Consider the following 27,503-nt stretch of genomic DNA (forward strand, 5'->3'; position numbering starts at 1 on the left):
ACCCGAGGACAGACCGCAGGAATTAGAATCACACTTTACAGGTGAGCAACTCTGGCTTCAGAGAAGTGGCTGCTGGAACACTTTTTTGAAAGACTGTTATGTAATAGCCAGAGCTCCTTTCAAAAGAGAAATGGCCTTGAGCTAAATGAGGAGAGAACAACACCTGACCTTGCTCTTGGGTTCACAGCTGGGTAGGGCTAATTAGGGCAAAAGTGTGGCTCTCGAATCTATGCAGAGACAGCCAGCAGCTCGCTAGGGACGGCCAGATTCCAGCCTGTGTTCCCGGCCTGGGGCGAGGTTAGGGAAGCGGGCGCCCATCCCTTGTGCTGCAGTGAGAAACGAAGGGAATGAAGCCAAGAGCCCGATCGCGCTCTGGGGGGCTGCCACCACCTCAGAGGGCGCTCACTCCCTGCGCCTCCTTCCACGGATGGCACTACTTGTGTGGGCTGCAAGTCTCTCGCCGCTGCCCTTCCTCTTCCTCCCGGGCCTTTGGCAGGACCTTCGCCCCACACGACCCTCCTAATCCTGGCGCCCCCTCCATGCGAGAGCCACAGCCAGACCGTTCCATTGTCCCGCGATTCCGCTGCTAGCACGGAGCTCGCTCCACCGATGACGCCTCCATCAAGATCGCTTTAAATAAAGTTATCGCCATCGGAAAAATAAAATAAGGCGGTGGGAGGGTGGGAGCTATTTAGTCGCCAAGCGGTTGGCCAATGCATGAAGGGGCTGAACCGAGAGGACGGAGGGGCCGACTGATGATTGGCTATACTAGAAGCCTGTCTGGGCCGTACCACACTTACTCGGAGGGGGTCTGGAGAATGAGTGAGGGCGGCTCCTCGCTTTTGAGTATTTCCAGCACCCACATATAACTATTTTTACCTCCGAGGATTTATTCTTGAATACTGCTGGAATTGAAAATAGGACGCAGGAAAACGAAAGACTCGCCGAGCCACTCCCCCATTTCTGACTCCTGCGCAGTACGCCAGTCCTCCTGTCCCAATCCTCTGCGGAACCCGACGGCCGTGCGCGCGCGCGCTCGTTCTCTAGCGTGCGTACGGCGCTGTGCTCCCGCAGCCAATCAGGCCGCGAGGTCGCCGCGGTCGCCGGGTTCGCGCGCACGCCCTAGAGCGGAGTGGGGGTGGGGGCTATGGGTGAATGGGAGAGTGAGCGGGGGTGGGCGCGGCGTCGAGAGCCGCATGAATGAGAGAAACGTGCCCCGCGCGAGACGTCGCGCGCGCCCGGGACAGGGAGCCAATGGGAACGCTGGGAGGGCTCGAGACCCGGCGCTGAGGGCAACGGCCGCGCGCCGGCTCGAAGACGAGCGTCGCCGGGCGGGGGCGCGCGTAGCAGGGCGGGCGTGGAGCGTGCGGGGGCCGCGCGCGGCCTCTCAGAGGCCGGACGGCACTGCCGGGAGGCGGCGGCGACAACGACGGCGGCGGTGACGGGAACCGCGCCGGGGGTGAGTACCGGGGACACCGGCCCCTGCGGAACCGGAAGTGCCGGGCCAGTGAGGTGGGAGGGGAGAGTGACCTCTAGGGAAGGGGGACCAAGGAGGGGGGGAGGTGGTTTGAGGCCCCATTCCTTCCCCCGGGCCGGGTCATCCAACTGCGGCGGGACCCGTGGGCCCCGGAAACGGACGACGAGTAGAGGCCGGGGATCCGCGGCCGCCGGGGCACTGAACGGGTTAGTGCCCGGCCGCCCGGTCCTGGCTCGGGACCTCCGCGTCTGGCGCCCGGCCGCCGCCCCTTCCACCCCCGGCCCTGCGCTCCCGGGCTCTGCCGTGTCCCGCAGCCTCAGTGGGCCCTACCGCCGCGGATTCCGTCTTCTCGGTCTCAGCCAGCTCTGCCCCAAATGGTGATTCTCCCTACCCCAGCTCCGGGGTGGGGACGGGGTGCGGTTCCCCTTTTACCTCCCCGCATTTCAGGTCCCTTGCCCCCTTCTGCTGATACTTATTTTGGCTCAAGCCTCATCCTGTTACCTGTTCTCTCCCATCCATCCGCTTCCTCCCTACCCCCACCAGCTGGGAGCTCGGTGCTTTTAGTACTTTGTACTTTTTGCCACTGGAGCTGGAATGCGTTTGCCAATATTTTACCTATAGGGATCTCTTTGTGGGACAGGGAGGTAGAAAGTGTTTTACCCACTTGGCCAAATGAAAACACGCTAATGAGAAGTAAGAAAGTGACTTAAAAGTTATGGAAAGAGGTGTAGGATCGTTTATGTGTTATACCCTAGACCATTTTTTGCGTTGGATTTTTCCACTTCCTGGTTAATGCCATCTTGTCTAGGTCGATCTTATATCACATCGCTATCCTTTTATCCCAGTATCTCTTGTACTCTATCAAATCTCTTCAGAATGCTCAATATCACTCATTTTTAATAACCCACCTAATGGTTATAAGAATGTATTGCCATGTACTTGGCTACTTCTGTATGTAATAACACCCTTATTAAACTTTTGCTTGATTCCAACCAACATCTTGACATGTGGATTATTCATGATACCTTGATTACTGTGTATTCAGAATTACTATATTGCAGTGTTACACTATTTCAACAAATAACTTGTGTTATTGGTGGTACTGCTGATCTCCATTCACCCCGTTGAGGTACCTACTTGTATTAAATACACAGTATGATCTGTAGTTTGTTTTCTATGTACATATTTCCATTCCATAGATTACTTTGTGCCTGAGTATGTCATACACATTCTTGTACACCTTTCTCATGCTGGTACAGATCCAGACTGCTGGTTTTGATGAACCACGCTCACCCTGCAGTCTCATCCCTACTGCCCACAGCACATTCTTCTGCACAGACTTGGTGCGTCTTTATTATACCCAATAAATTGTTCCGTTTTTGTCATCTCCCTTCTAATGTATATTCCGTAAACATTTCAAAGGTTGATCACTTTTGTTTCCCTGTATCGTACTCCCCAAATTGCATTGCCTTTTATGACCCTGCATTACTATGGCAGTATTAGCCCATGTGACTTTTCTCCTGTCAGAAAATATAATCTGAAATAATATGTGGTGTCTAAATGATATTACTTACTCTAGATAAAATTGTAGTAATGTAGCTTTCCATCTTCTCTACTCTTTGAGGTTTTGAGGGGAAAGTTTGCTTTAATAGTACTGCCCACAGGGGCGCCTGGGTGGCTCAGTCGTTAAGCATCTGCCTTCATCTCGGGTCATGATCCCAGGGTCCTGGGATCGAGCCCTGCATCGGGCTCCCCGCTCTGCGGGAAGCCTGCTTCTCCCTCTCACACTCCCCCTACTTGTATTTCTCGTCGCTCGCTCTCTCTGTCAAATAAATAAATAAAATCTTTAAAAAAAAAAAATAGTACTGCCCACAAACCAAGAATTTGCTTCTCGTTCACAAAGTTACTTAGGCCTAAACTGAGAAGGTTGGGCTTTGATTCCTATAGAAACTGAGTGTTAAATAATCATAAAATCAGGGGCTAGAGGGGGTTTATGTTTTTTAGGCCTTTAACAATTTCTTGTACTCTCTGAATGTTCACTCTATTCTAATATTGCTGTTTGGCCCTCTAATACTCGGTTATTTTAAGGAGAGCGACAGTGCATCTTGAAGGAAGGTGTCTTTGCCTTCCATGCCACAGGTAAGAGAGGAAGTGGTGAATTCCAGGGCACATTTGTATTTCACTGTCCGAATCTTCTGATGTATGAATTTCTGCCACCGGTATTAAGGGAAATACTGAACTGCTTGGGTCAAATAAACTTTTATTTTTAAATTCTAACAAGTAAAATTTTTGGTCTGCAGATTCCAAGATGCAGTCACTGGGCAAGTAGTGTAGTGGATGAGAAAGTGGTAGAAAGGCTTTGTGTTGGCAAAGGGGCATGTGAACTCTGGTTCTTAACCTGACTGCTCAGGTGATTAAGTAGAATGGCCTTAGGCATTCTCTAGCCTTCAATTTTATGGAGTGGGGTAAGGGACTGTGTCACCAGATAATGTGAGTTAAGTGCTTTGAGATCACAGATGAAAAGCATCCTATAAAATCCAAAGTGTTACTTGTCTACTACCGTCAACAGAAATAATTGTTACTCTTAATCATATGGGGAATGTGGGGCTCGGTTGACTTCTGATAGGCCAATGTAGGAATAAATTGTTGAATTTGGAAGAAAAGGCCCAGCTTCTGTGGTTGACTCAGTTTCTCAGAGCAGCTCACCTTTTAGTTCAAGGACAGTCTCACCCAGGTCCTTTCATGGGTTATTCCAGAAGACCAAAAACTCAGTTTTTGCCTCTTCAGGGTTATAACTGAAAGCGTAGAGAGATAAGAGACAGAGACATACACGGAAGGGAAATGAGACATACTGTCCTATTTTGAGGTTACTTTTTTCTTTTTTCATTGTTGCAGTAAATACTCTCTTTATCCAAAGAGAATCTCTTTTCTAGGACTGCCCTTCACTGCTGTGCCCTTGTTTGTTTTTAGATTTTGATATTCTTGACATTTGTAACTGCCCATTTGTGTCAGGTGAGATGCACCCCTCATAAGAGCTAATTCTTTGATGACCTCAGGCCAGGTGAAACCATGTTCTCTTTCCAGTATGAACAGCACTTAGAAGAGTGAAGGATTCTGAATCCATTGTCCTCCCAATTCAGAATCCTTTCCCACATGCACATAAGTGAAGTGTATGCCATAAAAAGGCACTTTTTAAACAGAGTAGCCTGTGGGATGTCAGCCTTGATGTTCTTAAGAAATTCTCTGAAAGAATTTATCTGGTGAAGATATTTGTGTTTTTTTTTTTGTTTGTTTCCCAGGTGAGGCACTGTAACCCAGTTGAATTCTGCATCTAGAAAGCCCAAGACTGAAGAAGATCAAAGACATTGACTAACCTGGAAACAGGGACCTCTTTGGAACTTTGCTTTCATCCACAGAACCGTTTTAGAACTATCATTGAGTGGAATTGATTTCTTCATCTTATTTTGTTAATTGGGAAGAACATGGATTCAGGGATTTTACATTTCCCTTTAGTTTTGTATGAACTCGATAGGAAACGGAGCCCTTAAAGGGCTTGGGAATAACAAGAAGAGATTGAAGACAGACAAGCTTGCTCGTGCTCTCTCTCTCTGTTTTCCCTCCCCCTTGGAAGAAAAGGATTTACAACTCAACCTTCTAACAGCTGCAGCCCAGGTTTAGCCATCAAGAGAAAATAAATAAAATTAAACCACCATTGCCAGACTACAAGCCCTGAAGTCAAGGTGTGGGAGTGGTGGCATTGAGAAAACTGCCTAAAAGGGACAAGGACTGCAGTAAAAAAAGCTTCTCTTTAAAACTGGAAGGGGCCTCAGATTCCCTTTTGGATTAAAATAGAAACACAGGGCACACCTCTTTTAGGTGCAGCTCACATCTGGTGGAGTGTGGTAGTCGTGGAGGTGCTAGGGTGTCTCCTCAGAAGCATTTTTCCTTGCCCGAAGTGGTCTCCCCTACCCTGATATTCTCCCCTGCTTGCCCTTTGAAGACTTGCCTCCATCCATGAGCTATTCCCTGACCTGTCTGACGGCCCATGTTCTCCACCTGCAACCATTTGCATGTGTACAGCCTACTGTTTGTCTCCAGTTTTTAAACTGTACAAGTTGTGTTTCTTAATCTCTCCTTCTTGTTCTGGGGAGTGGTTATTCATCATTTGGAATCACCTTTCCCCCTCCCATGTGTTTTCCTTCATTTGAGATCTTTTGACCTTTGGTTTTCTTTGGGAGGGGGAAGGGTGATAATTTTAAATTTCTGTTTCCCCGGTTTCCTTCTGTACTCTTTTTCTCCGTTGTTCCCCTCATCCCATTTTCTTGTCTGTTCTGCCGCTGTGTGGGCCTGGGCTATGCGGCAGGGCAGACCTCCCATCAGAGCTCCAACATGCCCGCAGAGTCTGGAAAGAGATTCAAGCCCAGCAAGTATGTTCCGGTCTCAGCAGCCGCCATCTTCTTAGTGGGAGCTACGACCCTCTTCTTTGCCTTTACGTGAGTTTTCTCCCAGTGGTGGTTTTTGGGGGGCTCCATGGGAGGTGAGGGGGTTGTTTGTCACGTGAGTTTTGCTAGTTACTTGCCATGTGCCTGCGTGTCTTAATGTCTGATAGAGGCAACAACACATCTCAGAGACATGGTAAGCACAGGGAGAAAAAGCCTATCCTGTCAGCCTTGTTAGAAATTTTACTCTGTTGAATCATCTCCCTTCCCCTGCCTCCCTTCCTTGGGCATCACAGATGTCTTTGTGTTTTCTTACCCAGCTCTCCATCATGAGATGATCGTGAACTAGGAAGGAAGTAGGAGGAAACTGCCAGAGAGGCTTGAAGCAGCTTGAGCAATTGGTTCAGTGAGAGAAAGAACTAGACTAGAGGTTTTTCAAACAGTAATGGCTTTTCCCCAGGATGTCGAGCTGAGTGTACTGGAGAATTGCAGACTTGATTTAGGAAATAGACCAAGGAGACAGCTGGGCTTTTCCTGTTGTTCACATGGTTTTCTCTGCACATTAAGAGCCAAAGCCTGGACCAGTGAAGGCCACTGGGAAGGGGCAGGTTTTACCTAGGAAGAATCCTGGCAGGCTGCCTTCACATCCCTTTCTGCTGGAGGGATGGCAGTCATTCCTGCATTCCCTGGTCCTGTTAGGAAAAGCGGTTGCCATCGAAGGTTTCCTGCTTAGGATATTCAGACTTTGTTCATCTGCCAGTCACTGGAGGAGACTGATTTATCTTTCCTCTTCCCACAATATTTTAGCTGTTGACCACCTGGCCGGCCTCTTCGCTGTTACCTGTTTATGAATTAACGTGTAGCAGGCTTCTGAGCCTTAAACTGTTGAGTCACTGAGTTAGTGTTCTAGTTGTAGCTCTTGGAACAATCAGAGCATGCTAGATTTTTCTGGGGAGTTCACTTTGCCGTGATTTCAGGCTCAAACCTAATTGTGAGATGCTGTTAGAGCAATGGGAGGTTGCTGGGAAGAGGAAGGAAATGGACTGAAGTGGTAGGGAATAAAAGCAGTTTGGACTCATTGAAGGATGAATGAAGCGGGAATTGCTGGGGAGGGGGCAGTTACTATTATGGGGAGAAACCTAAGAACTGATATTATCTGAGGAGGGGAGGAAACCCTCCCTTCCCCCCTAAATTGAGCTTCATATATCAAAAGGAATTCTAAAAGATTTGGATTGTTTGGCCTATAGAGTCAGCAAAGTAATGATGTTTTTCTGTTGAGTTTTTAAACAAGGAAAAAAAATGAATCTCTTATCTAAGGTATGAGCATCATCCTGCTTTTTACCCGTTCTTCTGGAGGGTAGAGGTCATGGATTCTTTGGCCCCCAGCTCTCCAGCCTGAGCATGCCTGTTGATTCCCTCAAGGATCTAAAGCAGCCCTACTCTTCTCTGTACTCTTCTTTATCTGACTTTTTCTCATAATTTTTTTCTCTTGCTTAAATTCAGCGTGTTTAGTGTTCTGTCGTTCATGTATTGACTGTCAATAAGGAGATGTGAGTCTTCAGTTTTAGACTTGTTTTTGTTTCAGCTATTATGGCCAGCAAATAGAATCAGCATTTTTTTAAAAGATTTTTTAATGTTTAAGTAACCTCTATACGCACTGTGGGGCTCGAACTCACGACCCTTAGATCAAGAGGCACATGATCTACCGACTGAGCCAGCCAGGCACCCCTAGAATCAATATTTTATTTTACTTTATTTTTTTAAAAGATTTTATTTATTTATTTGACAGAGACACAGCGAGAGAGGGAACACAAGCCGGGGGAGTGGCAGAGGGAGAAGCAGGCTTCCCGCTGAGCAGGGAGCCCGATGCGGGGCACGATCCCAGGACCCTGGGATCATGACCTGAACCAAAGGCAGACGCTTAATGACTGAGCCAGCCAGGCACCCCTAGAATCAGTATTTTTATTTTATTTTTTTAAAGATTTTATTAGAGAATGAGAGAGAGAGCACATGAGAGGGAGGAGGGTCGGAGGGAGAAGCAGACGCCCTGCTGAGCAGGGAGCCTGATGTGGGACTCGATCCAGGGACTCCAGGATCATGACCTGAGCCGAAGGCAGTCGCGTAACCAACTGAGCCACCCAGACACCCTAGAATCAGTATTTTAACCAAGGGATGGTTATATGAGATCTTTGTGTCCTTGTAGCCGTTGTGGTGCTGTGTCAGGGGGTATGTTATAAGACCAGGTTGACACCCTTAGGCCTGCTTGATTGAGGAGGGTCTGTTTTCCTTCAAAAGGCAAGGCCTTGGGGCTCCTGGGTGGCTCAGTCGATAAGCGTCTGCCTTCGGCTCAGGTCATGATCCCAGGGTCCTGGGATCAAGCCCCGTATCGTGCTCCCTGCTCAGCGGGAGGCCTGCTTCTCCCTCTCCCACTACCCCCTGCTTGTGTTCCCTCTCTCTCTCTCTCTGTCAAATAAATAAATAAAATCTTAAAAAAAAAAAAAAAAGGCAAGGCCTTTGGGAAGCTAGGAAATTCAGGGGCCTGAGTGGTCTCTCTTTCAACCCATCTGTTCTTGAGATAGAGCAAGCAGAATCCTCATTCTTATTTTGTTAATCTGAAGCCACTGAAGTGCTTGGCTGGTTATACCAGTTTCGCCACAAAGAGTTGTCCTGACATAGGCATTTTCTCGACTGATAGTTGAAGCTATTTAACCTACTTTCTCATTCCCTAGTGCCAGAGAAATAGGGGCCCTCCTTATTCCATGGTCTCTCAGCCCCAGGAGAAAGAATTTTGGAGGACGGTAATGGACTTTGGAATTACTGCCTCTAATCCAAAGTTAGAAGAGACTTAAGTCATAGCTAGAGTTTCCCCTGGCAGTTTCCTCTGGGCTCTTTTCTTCCTTGAGTCTCCCCTACCCACTTCATGGAGACAAACACCCTATTTATTTTTTATCACCTATCTCTTGGTACTTGTGAAGTTCTCATCTCTTCCTTTACATCTGACCGTAGCAGTTCCTCTCTAAGCATATATCTGGGCTGAGCTGCCTGCGTTGTCAAAAACTGTTCCCCCCAGAGATTATATCCTTTTTGAAGTTCAGTTCTTTGGAGGAATCCCCCTCCCCTGGTTTAAAACTATATGCAACCTAAAAAACAATTTCTGGTATTAAATAGATAAGAGGAAGGCTTTCTTTGTTTTGTTTGTTTGGTTTGGTTTTTTAAATTTTTAAAAAATTTTTTTAGATTTTTATTTATTTAGTTTATTTGTCAGAGAGAAGGAGAGAGCAAAAGCAGGGGGAGCAGCAGGCAGAGGGGGAAAGCAGGCTCCCTGCTGAGCAAGGAGCGAGCCGCGGAACTCCATCCCAGGATGCTGGGATCGTGACCTGAGCCAAAGGCAGACGCTTAACCAACTGAGCCACCCAGGTGTCCCTTAAGATTTTATTTTTAAGTAATCTCTACTCCCAACGTGGGGCTCAAACTTAAGGCTCCGAGATCTCTTGAGTTGCTTGCTCTACCGACTGAGCCAGCCAAGTGCCCCAGAGGAAGACTGTCTTTGAACCAACTCTTGTTTGGGGCCCTGAATCTGTACCTATTCTGTCATCCTCCTGTTCTCTTCACCAGGCTATAACTGTCTGTTCTTACATCAGTCTAAGTCCCAAGTGGGAATGGCTTCAGGACCTAGAGGACTGGGAGTAGGAGGGAGAGTCCCTTTCAGTTGGCAGACATAATTAGTGGAGGCATGTAGGTTTCCACTCATAAGGAACAATTTTCCCTTGGTGTTTCTCTGGCAGGTAGAGAAAGCTGTGAGCAGAAATTATCAGCTGGGTTTGGTCGCCAAAAGGTGATCTGCCCTGGAGAAGCTTGAATAGAACAGTTGAGGCCTTCCCTCCAGAACCCTGATCCCTCCCATTCACTGAATTTGTCCCGTACCAAAAGTAAGTGGGAGAGTTATTGGGGATTCTGTTTTAATTATTTTCCTCTGTTGGGGAAGGAGAGTGTCTGCGAAAGTAACGCTCCTCCTCCCAATTAGATCCTAGACCCTGTGTTTAAGATAATGGGCCTGGATCCTCATCTGTCTTAGTTTAATCCCCTTTTGTGATTGGCAAGGGTAGGGGGCAGTGCTAAGTAAGAGGAATCAGCACTGTTGGGGGGTCAGGAAGCTAATTTTGGTAAAGTCTGTTAACCTTTGTGAATCTGTTCTTTGTAAAGTGAGGAGGTTGACTGAGAGTCGTTTATTTAAGCACAGTGCCCCTTTTTCCACTGAGATCTTATGTGCAACCCCAGTGTGTCAAACACAAGAGGAGGGCTGCTCTGGGTCAAGTGAGGCTGGTGTGTGGAGGCCCAGCCACTTGGTGTCTCCTCTTTGCCTCCCTGGGGACCCCTGAGTCTTTCTTAGAGCTCCTGGCAATGCCATTTGAAATAAATCACTGAACTGCCTCCCTAAAATCTCCTTGAGCTCTGAGTTAAGTCAGCCAGCGTCTCACTGTCGAGTTCTAAAGTTGGTAGGGAGGGCGTAGTGGTAAAATCTCTGCTGCAAGCTGCCCTTTGTGGGAAGGATACATGTCAGGGTTGTCCAGAAACCCAGGATGGTCTTTTCCAGTGTCCCATCCGTGAGAGTGCTTTCTTCTTTTCAGTTTCTGCCTCTGGCCCCTCCCAACCTTTTACCCAGAGTTGGGTAACCTTAGTGCCTCTCCCTCTGGTCCTTTTTTTCTTGACTGCAGAGGTGCTAGCACCTGATTTGAGTGGGAGCAGCCTCGTGATTTAGGGCATTAATTGAGCAGTGGATGTTCCTTTTACTTCCCACGTTGTTTTTTCATCCAGGAATAAGTGCCCAAGTCCTACATCTTGCACTCAGCTGCTTGAAAGTGTGCGTAAGACACGACATATCAGGTATCTTAGGAGAAACTTCCCCACCTAAGAGAGGAAAAATTGTTTTCCCATGGCATCTTGAGGATCCCCAGGGGCAGGAAGTGGGCTATTCATTCCAGCCTTGCCTCATCAACAGGGAACACTAGCCGTAGAGTCAAACTATGTGCTAGGCATGGGCGGAATGCTTAGACCTATTCTTTAGGAGCTTAGCGCCTCTGTTTTAAGTGTTCTTGAATTTCTAGTACCTCACATAGGGGAAGTGGAATTAGGGATGAAGGTGGAGCTGGAATGATAATTGATGATGATGGTGATACTTAATAATGGGGGGCGTGTCCTCTATCCAGGGAATGCTCAGTAGTAAGCTAGCTGGTTTAAAAAGAATTCCAGGATCTTTTCAGATATTGTCTCCTTCATTCTAACATCTGTATTACGTAGCTGAAGTAATGAGATTGGGGAGTTTTCTGTAGATTACCTAAGGCTACATAGCAAAGCATCGGTTGAGACGGGATTAAGATCCAAAGCTTCTTGACTCCTACTTTTTCTTACCAGCAACTTAACCATTTTTTTATGATAGGAAGTGTTAGGGCTAGGAAACAGATTTTTTGGGAGTGTGGGTATTTTTTTTTTTTAAAGATTTTATTTATTTATTTGAGAGAGAGAGAATGAGAGAGAGCACATGAGAGGGGGGAGGGTCAGAGGGAGGAGCAGACTCCCTGCCGAGCAGGGAGCCTGCTGCGGGACTCGATCCCGGGACTCCAGGATCATGACCTGAGCCGAAGGCAGTCGCTTAACCAACTGAGCCACCCAGGTGCCCGGGAGTGTGGGTATTTTTTAAGTTTATTTTTTTTTAAAGATTTTAATTATTTGACAGAGACAGCAGGAACACAAGCAGGAGGAGTGGGAGAGGGAGAAACAGGCTTCCCGCTGAGCAGGGAGCCCTGTGTGGGGCTCGATCCCAGGACCCTGGGACCATGACCTGAGCTGAAGGCAGATGCTTAACGACTGAGCCACCCATGCGCCCTGGTTTATTTATTTATTTATTTTAAAAAGATTGTATTGGGGCGCCTGGTGGCTCAGTTGGTTGGGTGACTGCCTTCGGCTCAGGTCATGATCCTGGAGTCCTGCATCGGGCTCCCTGCTCAGCAGGGAGTCTGCTTCTCCCTCTGACCCTCCCCCATCTCATGCTCTCTCTCTCTCTCTCATTCTCTCTCAAATAAATAAATAAGATCTTTTAAAAAATAAATAAATAAAAAGATTGTATTTATTTGACAGAGAGTTAGCGAGAGCAGGAACACAAGCAGGGGGAGTGGGTGAGGGAGAAGCAGGCTTCCCGCCGAGCAAGGAGCCCAATGTGGGGCTCGATCCCAGCACCCTGGGATCATGACCTGAGCCGAAGGCAGACGCTTAATGACTGAGCCACCCAGGCACCCCAGTTTTTTTTTTTTTTTTTTAAGTCATCTCCATGCCCAACATGGGGCTTGAACTCACAGCCCTGAGATCAAGATCGTGGGCTTTTCCGACTGCACCAACCAGGTGCCCCAGGAGTGTGGGTATTGAAACCCACTCTCTCTGAAAACAGAAGTGCGGGATGGGTGGGCAGAAGAACCTGTTCTTCCTGGGTTGGTATAGGTCTGGGAGTCTCATCAGTGAGTCAGCCAGCCTTCTGGGCTCCAACCACTCCCTCCGCTTTGGAACTCTGGGATTATTGCCGGAGGCTGAGGACCAGCCCTGACGGCTCCTCCTCAGGCCAGGCCTCGTCTTCTTTCTTCAGAGGCCGCAGATCCTGACAGGCCACTTGGAGTGGTCGCCTAGGAATTTGGCAAAGTACTGTAGCAACAGCAAGCCCCTTCTCGAGCCAAGTAGAATATGGGATGTGGCAGGAACGGGCTCTGCTTCACGCCTCTCCTTGGTGGGGTGTTCCATCAGCTGGAGTGTGAAGGTTGGAAGCAGTAGGTCCTTGATTTCAGTCAAGGGCAGATGCTGCCTGGGAAGTGGAGTTATTTGCATCATTTCTAGATGCTGCTACTGTGGGGGTAGGCTTTATTTTGGCAACAGATACTGAAACTGGATTGTAGGATTACACGATTCAGCTGGGATGAGTCGGTATCAGGAATGTTACAGGAGTGGGGCGCCTGGCTGGCTCAGTCGTGGAACGTGCAACTCTTGATCTCAGGGTCGCGCATTTGAGCCCCACGTTGGGTGTAGAGATTACTTTAAAATCTTTGGAGGGGGGGGAAAGAGTGCAGGGGTAACATTCATTATCCAGGGATGGGTGGGTGGCAGCATACCCAGGAAGTTGGGCGATTTTCTTCATTTGGAAATGCAAAAACTGAAGAAAAAAATGGGGTCAGAAAGACTGCCATTTGGGCCTGCAAGGGGCTGACATTCTCATTCTCTCACCTTAGCTCCCCTCAGGGATCGAGGAACCTTTAGTCTGTCAGAAGCTCATGAGGCCACTGTAACTATAGTCGTCAGTTCTAGGAATGAGACTTTTAAATCATGGGCACCTCGGTGTTCTAAGGATTTAATTTCTTTTTCCCTTCTAATTATCTTCCCAGGCTGTAGGAGTCAAGTGAGTCACCCTTTCTCCTCTTCCCCTGGCGGAAATTGAAGAGACAGCTAAGTGCTAGGGAGGGGCTCTGACCTGGATGACTGGTTTTCAGTTTCTGTCCCTCTCTCCTAAGGAGCCTAGGAGGTCAGCCTTTGGGTGGGGCTGTGTAAGGACTCTTCTTGTATTCTACCCCAAACCCTGCCGGAGTTTGGGGACCTCCTTTCTAAACCAGAGATCCCCCCCCCAGAGGAAGAGGCTTCTGTGGGAGACGTGGCTAGAGGAAAACGAGAGCTGTAACTGAGGGTCTGTTTTCCCTTGAAATCAGTGCCTGCACCTCGCTTCATTATTTTGGTTCCCAATTAGGTACTCACCTACCCAGATAAGCAAAGAGTTAATTGATATTTACTATCTAGAAAGCCTACCACACAATAAATACTTACTTGATTTTTTTTTTTAATAAATGGTGAATTTGAATAAATAGACGGAGGTAGTAAAGGCTTGTGAGATGCTTTGCGACAATCAATTTTGTCTCTTATTATTAGTTTATATCTGATTAAGGAGCTCAATTGCTGTGAATTGTCTTGAATCACTTTTCAGGGCTGTGCTTTTGTTTTGATGGAGACAGATCTCTCTCAACAGAATCCAGGACTACAGCGGATTCATTCTCCAGACTCATTTGCTGTCTTGTTCTCTTGGCCCCTTCTTCCTTTCGATGAACTCTTCCTTTACTTCTGGCTGGTCTAGATAAAGGGGACAAGGTCAGATGCTGTCCTCATTCTGGAGATTAAGTTCTCAGCCACAAAGCAGATTAGGGTATTTAGCCACTCTCTTGTAAGGGGAAGTTCTTTGGGAACTGAGATAGGAGAGAGAGGGCATTTGATAGTACTGACAAAGTAACCATCACTCAGATGTTCTTCGGAAACTTCCAGCTCCCAGGAAATCAGGAAGGAAGAGTTCTTATTACAGCATTCCTACTTAGACTCATATCCTGAGAGAAACTGAGTTTAATCCTGGACTAGGGCACCCCCCCCCCTATTTTTTTGTGGGGGGGGCAAAGAAAAGTTACCTAAAGCATATCTCTTGATTTGGACCCTGTGGAATATTGGATATGTTTGGCCACTTTCTTTTTCCTATAGGATTTAGGGCTGATTTGGTCTGCTCCCTCTTTTTTTCTGTCCCCTACTCTTCTACTTGATTTATAGACCCAAGGGGTCTAGTTCTAGATCTTGATAGCCATACTTATCTGTGTGGTCCTGTCTCCCTTGAGAACTAGCTTTTAGTTGAATAGATCTCTCAGGACTATCTGATGCAGTGAAGAAATTTCAGGCAGTTAAGAGGGGTTGGAAGCTAGCTGGGAAGAGGCAAGGGGAGCCAGAGAGGCAGGTGGTATCCCATGCTTTGCGCCAGTGTGCAGGTCAGTGGGGCATGGCTGAGATCCAGCAGCCTCAGCCTGCGCAAGAGAAGGGAATGTAGCTGGCGTCAGTTACATACTCAGTCCCTACCTAGCTCTTGTGCCTGGTTAAAAGGAGATAAGGATAGATTCTAAAATGTGAAAAGATCCACAGGGGAAGAAGGAATCTGAAGAACACAGACCTTTAGTACAAGGGGTTATGGTAGGAGAGATTCTGAGTCTTGTACCTTGATCTAAAAGGAGCATTTCTGTGGGGAAACTAGACCCACTTGTTGTGAAGGATGAAGATAATTTGAGACAGCAGAGGTGAAGCACACACGATTTATAGGTATGGGGGCTGAACCTTTCCGATTTTTATATGGTTGGTGTCCCAAGCGCTAGGGGCAGCCCCTCATTTTCTTTATTATCTGTGCAGCTGTCCAGGACTAAGCCTCTATGTGTCACCTGCAGTGCCCATCTACAATGCGGTGGTTTTTCTCTTTGTGCTGGCCAACTTCAGCATGGCCACCTTCATGGACCCAGGGATTTTCCCTCGAGGTAAGATCTCCTTCTCCTCTCTCGGAAACTCCTCAACTACCTTTGAAAAATAATGGGTTATGGACATACGCATTTGGTCCTGGGCCTTAGGACTCTGAGGGTTTTGGGATACTTCAATAGTCTAATGATGAAAAGTAGGCCAGAGTCTTCCAGAATAGGTGTCATAACTTCTGTTCATTCACATTGGGTCAACTTTTTGATTTTCAGTTACTCATTCAGCGGAGATTCATTTTGAGCATATGGGTCAGGCGTTATCCCTAGGAACAATAATAATCTAGGATGGATTAGACAGTTACAACAGGGTGGCGTGAACTGTAGTGAAGGCATGAACAAGATTCTTTGAGGCCATAGAAAAGGGTGCACTTATATCTACCCCAGTAAATTGGGGAAATGCTGCGAGGAGGAGGCAGGAAAAACTTTCGGTGGAGGATGGCAGGGAAGCACATTCTGGGTCCAGGAAGCAGCATGTGCCATGAATGCCGAACTCCTTGGGGCAGAAGATAAAGCACATGGTGGGGCCAGAAGGGGTAGTAGGAGGTAAATGAGAGCCAAATTGTCAAAGACTATGTGCTAAAATAAATAGATTATATTTCTTCCTTTGGACAGTAGGAGGTCTTTAATTGGAGGAATCACGGGATCAGATTTCCTTTTACAAAAAATTCTTGAAAGAATGTACAGTTACCTTTTGGGAGGCTATTGCCATAATGTAAACCAGATGAGAACTTGAATTCAAGGCTGGTTTCAGGGATTTTTCCCAGTAGACTCAACAGATTTCTTCATGACCATTTGCTTATTGGGGGAGAGTGAGAGAGCGAAGGAATTGTCTGGGGTATTCCCAAGGCTCCTAACTTGGGAGATAAGTTGGATGCTGATTTTTATAAAGCAAGATAGGCGTTACAGGAATGTTGAACATGTTTGGAGGGAAGATAGCCTCTTAGACATGTTGAACTCGAGATAGTATGGTCATTCAGATATAGTTGCCCAGTGGCCAATTGAGTAGTCAGACTCAGAGACGTTGGTCTCAGAGGCTTCAGCCATGTGGTGTTTGAAGCAACAGGAGTAAGATTGTCTAGAGAAAGTAGAACGAGATTAGGAAAGAATCAAGTTCAGATCTGACCAGCATTGGCATTTTAATAATGAGCAGGGGAGAAGGAGGAGCCATTGGAGAGGGATTGGGCAAGAAAAGTTAGTAGGCGAAGAAACTGGACAAAGTGGGAACTAAGGAAGGTTCATGAAGTTCATGATGGTTGGCAGTATCAGAAATTAGATCCAATAGTATGAAAACTCAAAATTGCCCATTGTTTTGGTAACTAAGGACTTTATGATCTTAACGGGAATAGTTCTAATAGTGTGTTTAGGTATGTATTTGGGAAAAATACAGTTAAATTAGCAAAACTGTGATGGTTTGGAAGGCAGTGAATGGGCAATGAGGAAGCAGAGCCCGTGAGTATTCAGATTACTCTTTCAAGAAGTTAAGCAGAGAAGGCAGAAGATGCAATGTCTTAGAGAGAGGGGGTTTTGTTTTTTCTTTTTTTGTGATAGAGAAGATTAAAGCACTCTGGTAGCCTGAGGAGATAGAATTGGAGAGGAGAGAGAAGCTGGAACTGGGAAAGGGGGGACAATAGAATTACCTTCTAGAGGGAGGACGTGCTTTCCCGTACATTTTGGAAAGGTTAAGCCTACAGAAGAAGCAGGCTGTTCTGGCAGAGGAGGTGAGAGTCAGGAACTGTCATTAGAGGTAGAGAGAAGTTGATAAGAGTTGTTGCTGATAACCAGTATTTCTCTCACCTGTGAAGTTAACGTGTAAGGGTGAGGTATAAATCGGGAAGACAACTTTGGAGAGAATGAGGTTTTCCTGAGATCATTGTGCTCACAAAGCCTGTATCGCTGTGCTTTATTTGTGACTTCTGTCTCAAAGATTAGTTGAACCTAAGGAACTTGGAGTCCCTAGCACTAAGGAGGGCTGTTTTTTTTTTTTTCTTCAAGATTTTATTTATTTATTTGACAGAGAGGGAAAGAGAGCACAAGCAAGGGTGGGCAGCAGGCAGAGGCAGAGGGAAAAGCAGACTCCTCACTGAGCAAGGAGCCCGATGCGGGCTCGATCCCAGGACCCTGAGATCATGACCTGAGCCAAAGGCAGATGCTTAACCGACTGAGCCACCGAGATGCCCCAAGGAGGGCTATTTTAGAATGAGCCTTTATTGTTCATATATTAAATATTTATTGATCTGTATAAAAGGCATTATCCTGGTCATTTGGGGTCCTTGCTTTCAAATAGATCAGTCTGTAAAGAAAGATAGGGAAGATGTTTCTATGAATAAATATCCTGTACTGTGCTAAGTTATAAGAGTAACCTAAGAACCACATAATACTTTAAGAAGAGAAAGTGCTCACTTCTGGTGTGGAAAGATCAGAAATTTCAAAATAAGTAGCATTTTAGTTTTTTTCCTTTAAAAGAAAACTTTTTTTTTTAAGTAAAGATTTTTTTTTTTTTTTAAGATTTTATTTATTTGACAGAGACACAGAGAGAGAAGGAACACAAGCAGGGGGAGTGGGAGAGGGAGAAGCAGGCTTCCCGCTGAGCAGGGAGCCCGACGCGGGGCTCGATCCCAGGACCCTGGGATCATAACCTGAGCCGAAGGCAGACGCTTAACAACTGAGCCACCCAGGCGCCCCTAAGTAAAGATTTTAATAAGTAGTAAATATTTTTTATGTAGAAAGCATAAAAAAGACAAATACCACCTGTAATTTCACAGCGAAAGGTAACAACTATGGGGGCGCCTGGGTGGCTCAGTTGGTTGAGCCAACTGATTCTTGGTTTGGCTCAGGTCATGATCTCAGGGTCCTGGGATTGAGCCCCCATCTCCCTCTCCCCCTGCCCTCCCCCCCCCGGCTTGTGCTTGCTCGCTCTCAAATAAATAAAATTAAAGATAACCACTATTCCTATTTCCTTTCAGTGGTTTGAAGATTTAGATATATAACATTTACATATACCACTTACCTATAGCAAATGTACGTGCGTTTTTTTTTTTTTTTTAAGATCTATTTTAGAGTGCGCACATGCAGGGGAGGAGGGGCAGAGGGAGAGAGAATCTCAAGCAGACCCCTGCTGAGCAAGGAGCCCTACACAAGGCTTGATCTCAAGGTCTCACGACTTGAGATCATGACCTGAGCCGAAATCAAGAGTTGATGCTTAACTGACTTGAGCCACCCAGGCGCCCCCACGTGTGTGTATTTTTGTTTTCTATTTTCAAAATGCGAGCCTTTTGTTTGTACAGTTCTTTACCTTGCACTTTTTTTCACCTATATATATATATTTTTTTTTAAAGATTTTATTTATTTATTTATTTGATAGAGAGAATGAGAGAGAGAGAGCATGAGATGGGGGAGGGTAAGAGGGAGAAGCAGACCCCCCGCTGAGCAGGGAGCCCGATGCGGGACTCGATCCCGGGACTCCAGGATCATGACCTGAGCGGAAGGCAGTCGCTTAACCAACTGAGCCACCCAGGCGCCCCTCACCTATTTATATTTTAAAGCATTTCCCCAGTCAGTGAAAGTTGGAAACTTAATTTTTAATCCCTACTACTTCATTTATTTAAATTTTCCTTCCCATGTGTATTTTTTCTAGATTAATAATAAAAAATAAAAACTGTACACTGTAGATGAGAAGGCAAATAGTGCCCTTTAAGTTTTGAAGTAGGATCATGAGTTTCTGATAATTGAAATTTAAAGGGCATTCAGGTAAGGAGAATGGCTTGAGCCAGCAAATAATACTGAAATGTATAGGGAATTAATAGAGTTGGGGAAGATCTTTTGGGGAAGGGGTTTGTGCATGGAAAAAAAGGGTTGCTGTTAGTTCCTCTCTTGGATTGCTGTAGTTTTCATGTACTTGTATTGTAACATTGTATTGTTATGCAAACTCATTACATATGTGGTTTGATATGTAAATTATTTTTTTACAAATATATTCATAGTATGTAAACCAAGTGTCAGTATACCCATATCAAAGCTACTGCTGAGTCATATTCTCTTGAACCTCATTTTCGGTGTGTTCCGGTAGTGTTGTATACAGGGCTGATCTCACAGTATTAGTTAGTGGTTCCTGTTCTCTCTTCCCCAGTAGACTGAATTCCTCGAAGGCAGAGGCCATATTTTAAATACCACTGCATCCCTTATGCCTAGTACAGTTCTGGCATAGTTGGTTTTTAATTGATTTTTTCCTCTTCAGCTGAGGAGGATGAAGACAAGGAAGATGACTTCCGAGCTCCCCTTTACAAAACAGTGGAGATTAAGGGCATCCAGGTGCGCATGAAGTGGTGTGCCACCTGCCGTTTCTACCGTCCTCCTCGATGTTCCCACTGCAGTGTCTGTGACAATTGTGTGGAGGTAAGAACCCTGACGGGGGTAGGCCTACATGCCTAATCTAAGTTCTCTTCTTCCTACCTATTGAATAAGAATCGAATCCTCTGCATTCTGGGTCTTGGGTGCAATGTAGCCCTGGCTCACTATCTGGGCTGTATTCTAGCTCTGTCAAAAAGTGTTATCAGTTAGATGAATGGGTAAAGAAGTGGTATATATACACAATGGAATGTTATTCAGCCATAAAAAGGAAGGAAATCTTGCCATTTGCAACTACCTGGATGGAGCTAGAGAGTATAATGCTAAGTGAAATAAGTCAGTCAAGAGAAACATAGATACCATATGATTTCATTCATATGTGGAATTTAAGAAACAAAACAAATGAGCAAAGGGAAGAAAAGAGAGACACAAACCAAGAAACAGATTCTTAACTATAGAGAACAAACTGATAGTGACCAGAGGGGAGGAGGGTAGGGGGGTGGGTGAACTAGGTGATGGGAATTAAAGGGTACACTTATCCTGATGAGCACTGCATAGTATATAGAATTGTTGAATCACTCTATTGTATACCTGAAACTAATATAACACTGTATGTTAAATATCCTGGAATTAAAATTTAAAACTTAATTTAAAAAGTTTATCTTGGTTTTAGATTATATAACAGCTATAAATAGCGCTTATTCTTATGTGTATATATGTATATATACATTTTAATGTCTATAATTTAGATGAAATTGGAAATGAAAAAAAAAAAAGTATTATCAGTGATGTACGCATGAGAGGTAGAGCATAAATATTCTTCTGTTATAGGAGGGACCCCAAGTGGGAATAGGCTTTCCCAACTCCATAGCCTTCCTGACTCTTCTTTATGGTTATTTGTCCTGGCTTTGTGTTATCTCTTGCATCCACTACATCATGCTGTCTGTTGCATTCAGATCTTACAGCTATATTTCTCTTCCTGCTTATCCTTCTGCATCACCTGTCTTTTATTTTTAACCTTTTTTGCCCAGTTTTTTTTTTTTTTTAAAGATTTTATTTATTTGACAGAGACGCAGTGAGAGAGGGAACACAAGCAGGGGGAGTGGGAGAGGGAGAAGCAGGCTTCCCGCGGAGCAGGGAGCCCGATGTAGGGCTCGATCCCAGGACCCTGGGATCATGACCTGAGCCGAAGGCAGACGCTTAATGACTGAGCCACCCAGTCACCCCTCCCCCAATCAGTTTTTACTTCACTCTAAGCAGTTGTCTGCCAGATTTTCCTTCCAGGCCTCTCTTTCTCATGAATCTTGATATTTTTGCAAAGCCTCTGATATTCATCCCTTTCAGAGTTCCTTGGTCACATTGGATAAACTCTGAGAGAGGGACTTGGCCTTTGATTAGCCCCTGGAAGGTCTTCCTTACTGATTGATAGAGCAAGATGAAGTGGCTGAGCTTATTGTTAATTTGGCAACTAAATGGTGAATACGATGGCCTGTTACTGAAAGCAGCGCTTCAGTTCTGACATTTGGTCCCTTTCTTGACAGAAGTGATCTAGGGCTGTGGTCCAAGGATGCTTCTCAGTGTTTCTCTTTTTACCCCTAGGAGTTTGACCATCACTGCCCCTGGGTGAACAACTGTATCGGTCGCCGGAACTACCGCTATTTCTTCCTTTTCCTCCTCTCACTGACAGCACACATCATGGGTGTGTTTGGCTTTGGCCTCCTCTATGTCCTCTACCACATGGAGGAACTCTCAGGGGTCCGCACGGCTGTCACGTATCCTTCTGTGGGTTGCGGGCTCGGGAGTGGGGAGGAGGAAAGTCGAGCACTGTGGTAGCGAGGGTCAAAGGGAAGGTGGTTCTTGTAGGGGCCGGGGATGGTGAGATCATGCTGCTCTGTTCTCCTTGATTCTTTGGCTTTAGAATGGCTGTGATGTGTGTGGCTGGCTTATTCTTCATCCCCGTAGCTGGCCTCACAGGATTTCATGTGGTGCTGGTGGCTAGGGGACGCACAACCAATGAACAGGTACGGGGAGAAGTGATGGGAGACCCCCTGTAGAGCTGGGCGTGAGAATCTTCGCCCTCTAATGAGTTGTGGAGTGCTTCCACAGATGGATGCCCAATGAATATTTGTTATGATGAAGTGTCCATGCTCCTCATGAAAGCACGAGAACAGAACCATTTCTTTCTTTTTTTTTTTTTTAAGATTTGACTTATTTATTTGACAGCGAGAGAGAGAGAGAGAGGGAGAGGAGAGAGGCAGGCAAAGGGAGAGTGATAAGCAGGCTCCCCACTGAGCAGGGAGCCCGACACAGGGCTGTCCCAGGACCCCAGGACTATGACCTGAGCCAAAGGCAGACACTTAACTGACAGAGCCACCCAGGCACCCCAGAACCATTTATTAGTTAACAGACATTTGCAGAATGCTCACGGTATACTGGACAATTTGAGCTCCGAGCTTACAGAAACAATAGTAGACTTAGGCCAGCCCTCAGGAAGCTCATAGTGCAGCTTAAAGGGAAATGCTTATTCTCATGCTTATAATAAAGCTGACCTTACCTGCTTCCTTTTATGTATATTATCTTAGTTTTCAATATGAGTGAGCTCTGTGTATCCCCATTTCACATAAGAACACTGATGTGTGGGGTCAGATAGCTACTATGAGGTAGCCTTAGGATTCATACTGAAGGCCCTGACTCTGGAGCTCCCATTCTTAACCATTATGACTATAAGTTTCTTGATGGTAGGGTTGTGTTTTACTCATTTTTCTATCTCCCAAATAGTGGGTGCACAGTAACTGGTTAACGATTTGTGTTTTGGCCTTTGGAGGTCAAGGTCCATTGTCTGACTGATATGGCCCGTTTTTCCTTCTTCTAGGTTACGGGTAAATTCCGAGGAGGTGTGAACCCCTTCACCAATGGCTGCTGTAACAATGTCAGCCGTGTGCTCTGCAGTTCCCCAGCACCCAGGTACACCTACCCCTTTGGTCTAGTGTTCACTCTTGGTCAAAACGCTTGTCTTTGGGCTTGTTCTCGGGGAGGGTTGGGTGGGAGACTGCTGTTCAGGGAGGGTTCTCTTAGACTGGGAAGTGCCTGCAAGGGGGAGCTGTGGCATCCTTTAGTGGACCCCCTGAATTCAGTTGTTATTCTTCAGGTATTATGGCTACTCTCCTTTGAGAGTTGAGGGTGAGATTCCCTCCAGAGTGGCTTGAACTAGGTATGTGCCCAGAAGCCTAGTCTTGGTGCAGTTCTTCATGGAATCTAAGAAATCAGTTCAATGCTTTTCGCTGTCTTGGTCAGACTGTTCTTGTATTTGTAAAAATGTTTTATACACGATAGGCAACCACTAGATATTTTAGAATGAATGAATGAAAGTCCTCTCATTTTTTGACACTCAGGTATTTGGGGAGACCAAAGAAAGAGAAGACGATTGTCATCAGACCTCCCTTCCTTCGACCAGAAGTGTCAGATGGGCAGATAACTGTGAAGATCATGGACAATGGCATCCAGGGAGAGCTGAGGAGAAGCAAGGTGAGGAATTTAGGGAAGTAAAGTAGGTAACTTGGGGACTTTCATGGCAAAGAGATGGAAACTTGCTCTCAGTTGACATTGCCCTTATAGGATTTCTCAATTTTGATTAACTTGTGTTAAAAATTACTTAAGTATGGGGGTGCCTGGCTGTCTGAGTTGGTAGAGCATATGACTCTTGACCTTGGGGTCATGAGCTGGAGCCCCATGTTGAGTGTAGAGTTACTTAAAAAGAAAAAAAAATGTTTTTTAATTACTTAAGTTACATATCTTCTTTCTTCCATTAGATTGTAAGTCCACTGACATTTCCATGTTTTCATAGGACTTAATGTAGCAGCTTCAGATGTAGGAGCTCAACAGATAGTTGGTGGACATGAACACATAAGTGACAGAATTAAACCCTTGTTGAAACCCTTGTTTTTCTTTATCCATTGTCATGCCCAAAATGGCTCTCATCCCTTGTCTTCTAGTCCCAGTTTAGAAATATATAATTGCGCCCCAGCACCCCTCTAATACCAGTTTAATATTTTGAGTTGTCCTTATACCCAGTTCTCCAAATCTGATTTTCCCTCATTTATCCAGTCTAAGGGAAGCTTGGAGATCACAGAGAGCCAGTCTGCAGATGCTGAACCCCCACCTCCTCCTAAGCCGGACCTGAGCCGTTACACGGGGCTACGAACACACCTCAGCCTGGCTACTAATGAGGGTAAGAGCAGTGGCAGGAGCGAGAAGGTTACTGTGTGCTGTGGAGAAGACAGGCAGGCAAGGCCTGGGAGGTGATACTCGCATCGTGGCTGAGAAAACCCAACAGGTGGGCCTTGAGCCACTTTGGACAGCTAGGAGAGGAGAAAGGGGATTCCATGTAGCTAGTGGCAGTGAATCGGACTTTTGTGGGGCGGGAACGGTTAGCATCCGGATAGACCAGAGAACATCCTAGACAGGTTTGTGCATTCTCTCACTCTGCGTTCTGGGCCAGTATGCGTCTGTCGTCTTGACTGCAGCTAAATCATGTTCCTGGGACTTTTCTGTTGCTGGTATATCCATTCCTACCTTGTTCTCCCTCTGTAATTTAAGGAACTCTGGCCAAGAGAACGGCTTGTAAAGTGGTGTCTCCCTGGGCCTTTTCTCCTGCAGATAGCAGCCTCCTGGGCAAGGACAGCCCTCCCACACCTACCATGTACAAGTACCGGCCGGGCTACAGTAGCAGCAGTACGTCAGCCGCCATGCCTCATTCCTCCAGCGCCAAGGTACTGAGTACTCTGGAAGGAGGAGGGTTGTGATGTATGTCAGCTGTTCTGGGAAAAAGAATAGTGGGGGAGGGAAGGAAGAGAGGCAAAGGGAAGGGAAGAAACGAGACATTTTACTGATTGTTGGCATTAATGGGATTGAATCTCCTTGACAGTGTGTCCTTCATCAGAGAGGGGGCAATGTAGCATACTAGGTAAAAGCACTGATTGTAGCATCGTAGCTGAGTTGAAAACCCATCATGGGCAAGTTACTGAACCTCTTTAAGCCTCATCTTTTGCATCTTCAAATGAGATATTATTTGTTCCAACTCGCTGGTTTGCTTTAGGTGTGGAACAAGAGAATGCGTGTAAAAAGTTCTAAGCATGTTGGTGGGACATGACTGCTTAGGCTCTGGGGCCTAGCATCTGTCCCAGGAGGAGGAGCACTAAGAGCATGCTGTCGTTTCTCCCTCAGTTGAGTCGTGGGGACAGCTTGAAGGAGCCGACCTCAGCTGCAGAGAGCAGCCGCCATCCCAGCTACCGCTCGGAGCCCAGCTTGGAGCCAGAGAGCTTCCGTTCTCCCACCTTTGGCAAAAGCTTTCACTTCGAGCCACTATCCAGCGGCTCACGCTCCTCCAGCCTCAAGTCAGCCCAGGGCACTGGCTTCGAGCTGGGCCAGTTGCAGTCCATTCGTTCAGAGGGCACAACCTCCACCTCCTATAAGAGCCTGGCCAACCAGACACGCAACGGAAGCCTGTCTTATGACAGCTTGCTCACTCCTTCGGACAGCCCTGATTTTGAGTCCGTGCAGGCAGGGCCTGAGCCAGACCCACCTTTAGGCTACACCTCTCCCTTCCTGTCAGCCCGGCTGGCCCAGCAGCGGGAAGCCGAGAGGCACCCACGTTTGGTGCCAACCGGCCCAACACACCGAGAGCCCTCCCCGGTCCGGTACGACAATCTGTCGCGCCATATTGTGGCCTCCCTCCAGGAACGAGAGAAGCTGCTACGCCAGTCACCCCCGCTCCCAGGCCGCGAGGAAGAACCAGGCTTGGGGGACTCAGGCATTCAGTCAACGCCGGGCTCAGGCCATGCCCCTCGTACTAGTTCCTCCTCAGATGATTCAAAGAGATCACCCTTGGTCAAGACTCCACTGGGACGCCCAGCTGCCCCCCGTTTTGGCAAGCCAGATGGGCTAAGGGGCCGGGGACTAGGGTCCCCTGAACCAGGCCCAGCCGCCCCATACCTGGGCCGATCTGTGTCTTACAGCAGCCAAAAAGCCGTTGTCACCCCAGCTGGTGTCTCTGAGGCAGAGGAAGTAGCCTTGCAGCCGTTATTGACACCCAAGTAAGTATAAGTCCATCCTGACCGTCTGTGGACTTAAAATTAGCATAGGGTCCTACAGAAGGTATCATGACTTCACTTGTGTGCGGGTGGACTCAGAGGGGCCTGCTTGTAGATCGCTCGTTTCACTCACTCTCTAGCTGCTGATTAATACTTTTTTCTTAATCCTGTCTTCCCAAAATGTATGTATTTGCCTGAGAGTAAGTAAGTAAGATAGCTGCTGTTGGAGAGAAGGAATAGAGAGAGGAGATAGGGCACCAGGTTTGTTTTAAGCAGGGCAGTAAAACAGGTGGGAATGTTTGGGTAAGAAAGTATGTACATAGAAAAGTATGTCAGTTTGTTCTCGTAACTTCTAAAACGGTCTCCCTTTTCTGTGTTTTGTGTCCCACTTCCTGACACCTACCTCTTTTTCTCTTCCTAGAGATGAAGTACAGCTCAAGACCGCCTACAGCAAATCCAATGGGCAGCCCAAGAGTATAGGCTCTGCCTCCCCTGGCCCAGGCCAGCCGCCTCTCAGCAGCCCCACAAGGGGCGGAGTCAAGAAGGTGTCAGGGGTGGGTGGTACCACCTATGAGATTTCCGTGTGAGCCTTCGGCACCTCCCTTCCCCCCACGCCTCTGCGCCTACACCAAAGGGCCCCAGGTGGCCACCTTCCTTTCCTCGAGGGGTTCCCCTCCCCTGCATGGACATTTTTTTAAACCACCGATTCCAAGAGGATGAGGAGCGTTTTATAAAATGCAGTGGGGATGGGGAGTCGGAGAGTTGGGGCCCTGAGACTGGGGTAGCAACCCCCTTCACCTTTTAAGACCTTCCCTTCTTTAACCCCTGGACCAGACTCAGTGGACATTTGTGCAATTGCTCGCCCTGGAGGGAACCAGATCATTTTTAAACCAGAAATAATTTTTTTTATTATTGTTACGGATTCTATTTTTTTCCTCTCTGCGTTACCAGGTGTGTGTGTACATATATATATATCTATATATATATATATTATAAATATCAAAGAAATTATATATCTATCCTGGGATGGGAAAATGAGGGAGGGATATGTAGGAGGAGGGGTATCTTACTCTTCCGTTCCTCAGACCAGCAGGAAAGACGCGGGGACATCCATCGAAGTCTTCCTTTTCCCAGTGGTTCCCTCTCTTTTGTCTCAGTTACCAACTAAGGAAACTGCACCCCCCTGCTGTTGGTGCGTAGTGATCAGGAAAGAAACCTTGGGAGAGGCGAGTCTGGGGTCTTGGTCAGAGGAAGGAAGGATTTGGAGAGGAGAGTTAGTTTTCTAGGTTCATTGGCACTTAGTTTCCCCAGGAAAGGGGTCACAGCCCCATGACTTTGGTGGTGGTGGGGAGATCAGGAAAAGAGCTTGACTGAGCTCCAGAAACAATATTGGATAATGCCCCCCCTTCTTGGGGGAGAGGGATTAGTGTGGGCTTCTTTAGTCCCCTCAGAGCCTTCCCCCAACTCACACGGTTAACATTATTTTTAAATCCAAGGCCGGGAGAGATGAATCCAAAAAGCAATATTTTTCATCACATGCCAAAAATGGGATAGAGAGAAGGAGTGGCAGGCCTAGGCCCCTCCGATTGTCCCTTGGGGGTTACCCCTCAGCCCACCTCAGTATGGTGCTGGGTAGTGGGGGTACCTGGGTTCTAACCTCTAAAAAGGGGAGACCCCAGCCTCTAGACAGAGGCCCTCTTATTTTTTATTCTGATTAGCCATTTTAAACCAACAGGAATAAAAAGAAATCCTGATCTAACCAGCTCCCCCTGACTTGTGTTATTTTGTCTGGTTAAGG

The 27,503-nt window shown here is 46.7% G+C and overlaps 1 protein-coding gene across 2 annotated transcripts; it reads left to right on the plus strand.

The window, feature by feature from the left end:
* Positions 1 to 1,140: 1,140 nt before the first annotated feature.
* On the plus strand, positions 1,141 to 27,467 carry ZDHHC5 (zinc finger DHHC-type palmitoyltransferase 5). Of its 2 annotated transcripts, none has more exons than XM_035012893.1 (12): positions 1,141 to 1,459; positions 4,777 to 5,970; positions 15,157 to 15,278; positions 19,507 to 19,664; positions 21,216 to 21,388; positions 21,535 to 21,637; positions 22,489 to 22,580; positions 23,009 to 23,141; positions 23,721 to 23,844; positions 24,273 to 24,385; positions 24,840 to 25,708; positions 26,127 to 27,467. In XM_035012893.1, exons 2-12 carry the CDS (start codon positions 5,867 to 5,869, stop codon positions 26,290 to 26,292), a joined length of 2,157 nt encoding a protein of 718 aa, XP_034868784.1. In that variant the 5' UTR covers positions 1,141 to 1,459; positions 4,777 to 5,866; the 3' UTR covers positions 26,293 to 27,467. The 2 variants fall into 2 exon arrangements, with proteins under 2 accessions (XP_034868784.1, XP_034868785.1); XM_035012894.1 differs by lacking the exon at positions 1,141 to 1,459 and adding an exon at positions 1,761 to 1,854.
* The last annotated feature ends 36 nt before the right edge of the window (positions 27,468 to 27,503 follow it).

The sequence above is a fragment of the Mirounga leonina genome, unplaced genomic scaffold, assembly GCF_011800145.1.
Source record: "Mirounga leonina isolate KUSES-001 unplaced genomic scaffold, KU_Mleo_1.0 Mir_166, whole genome shotgun sequence".
Taxonomy (NCBI): domain Eukaryota; kingdom Metazoa; phylum Chordata; class Mammalia; order Carnivora; family Phocidae; genus Mirounga; species Mirounga leonina.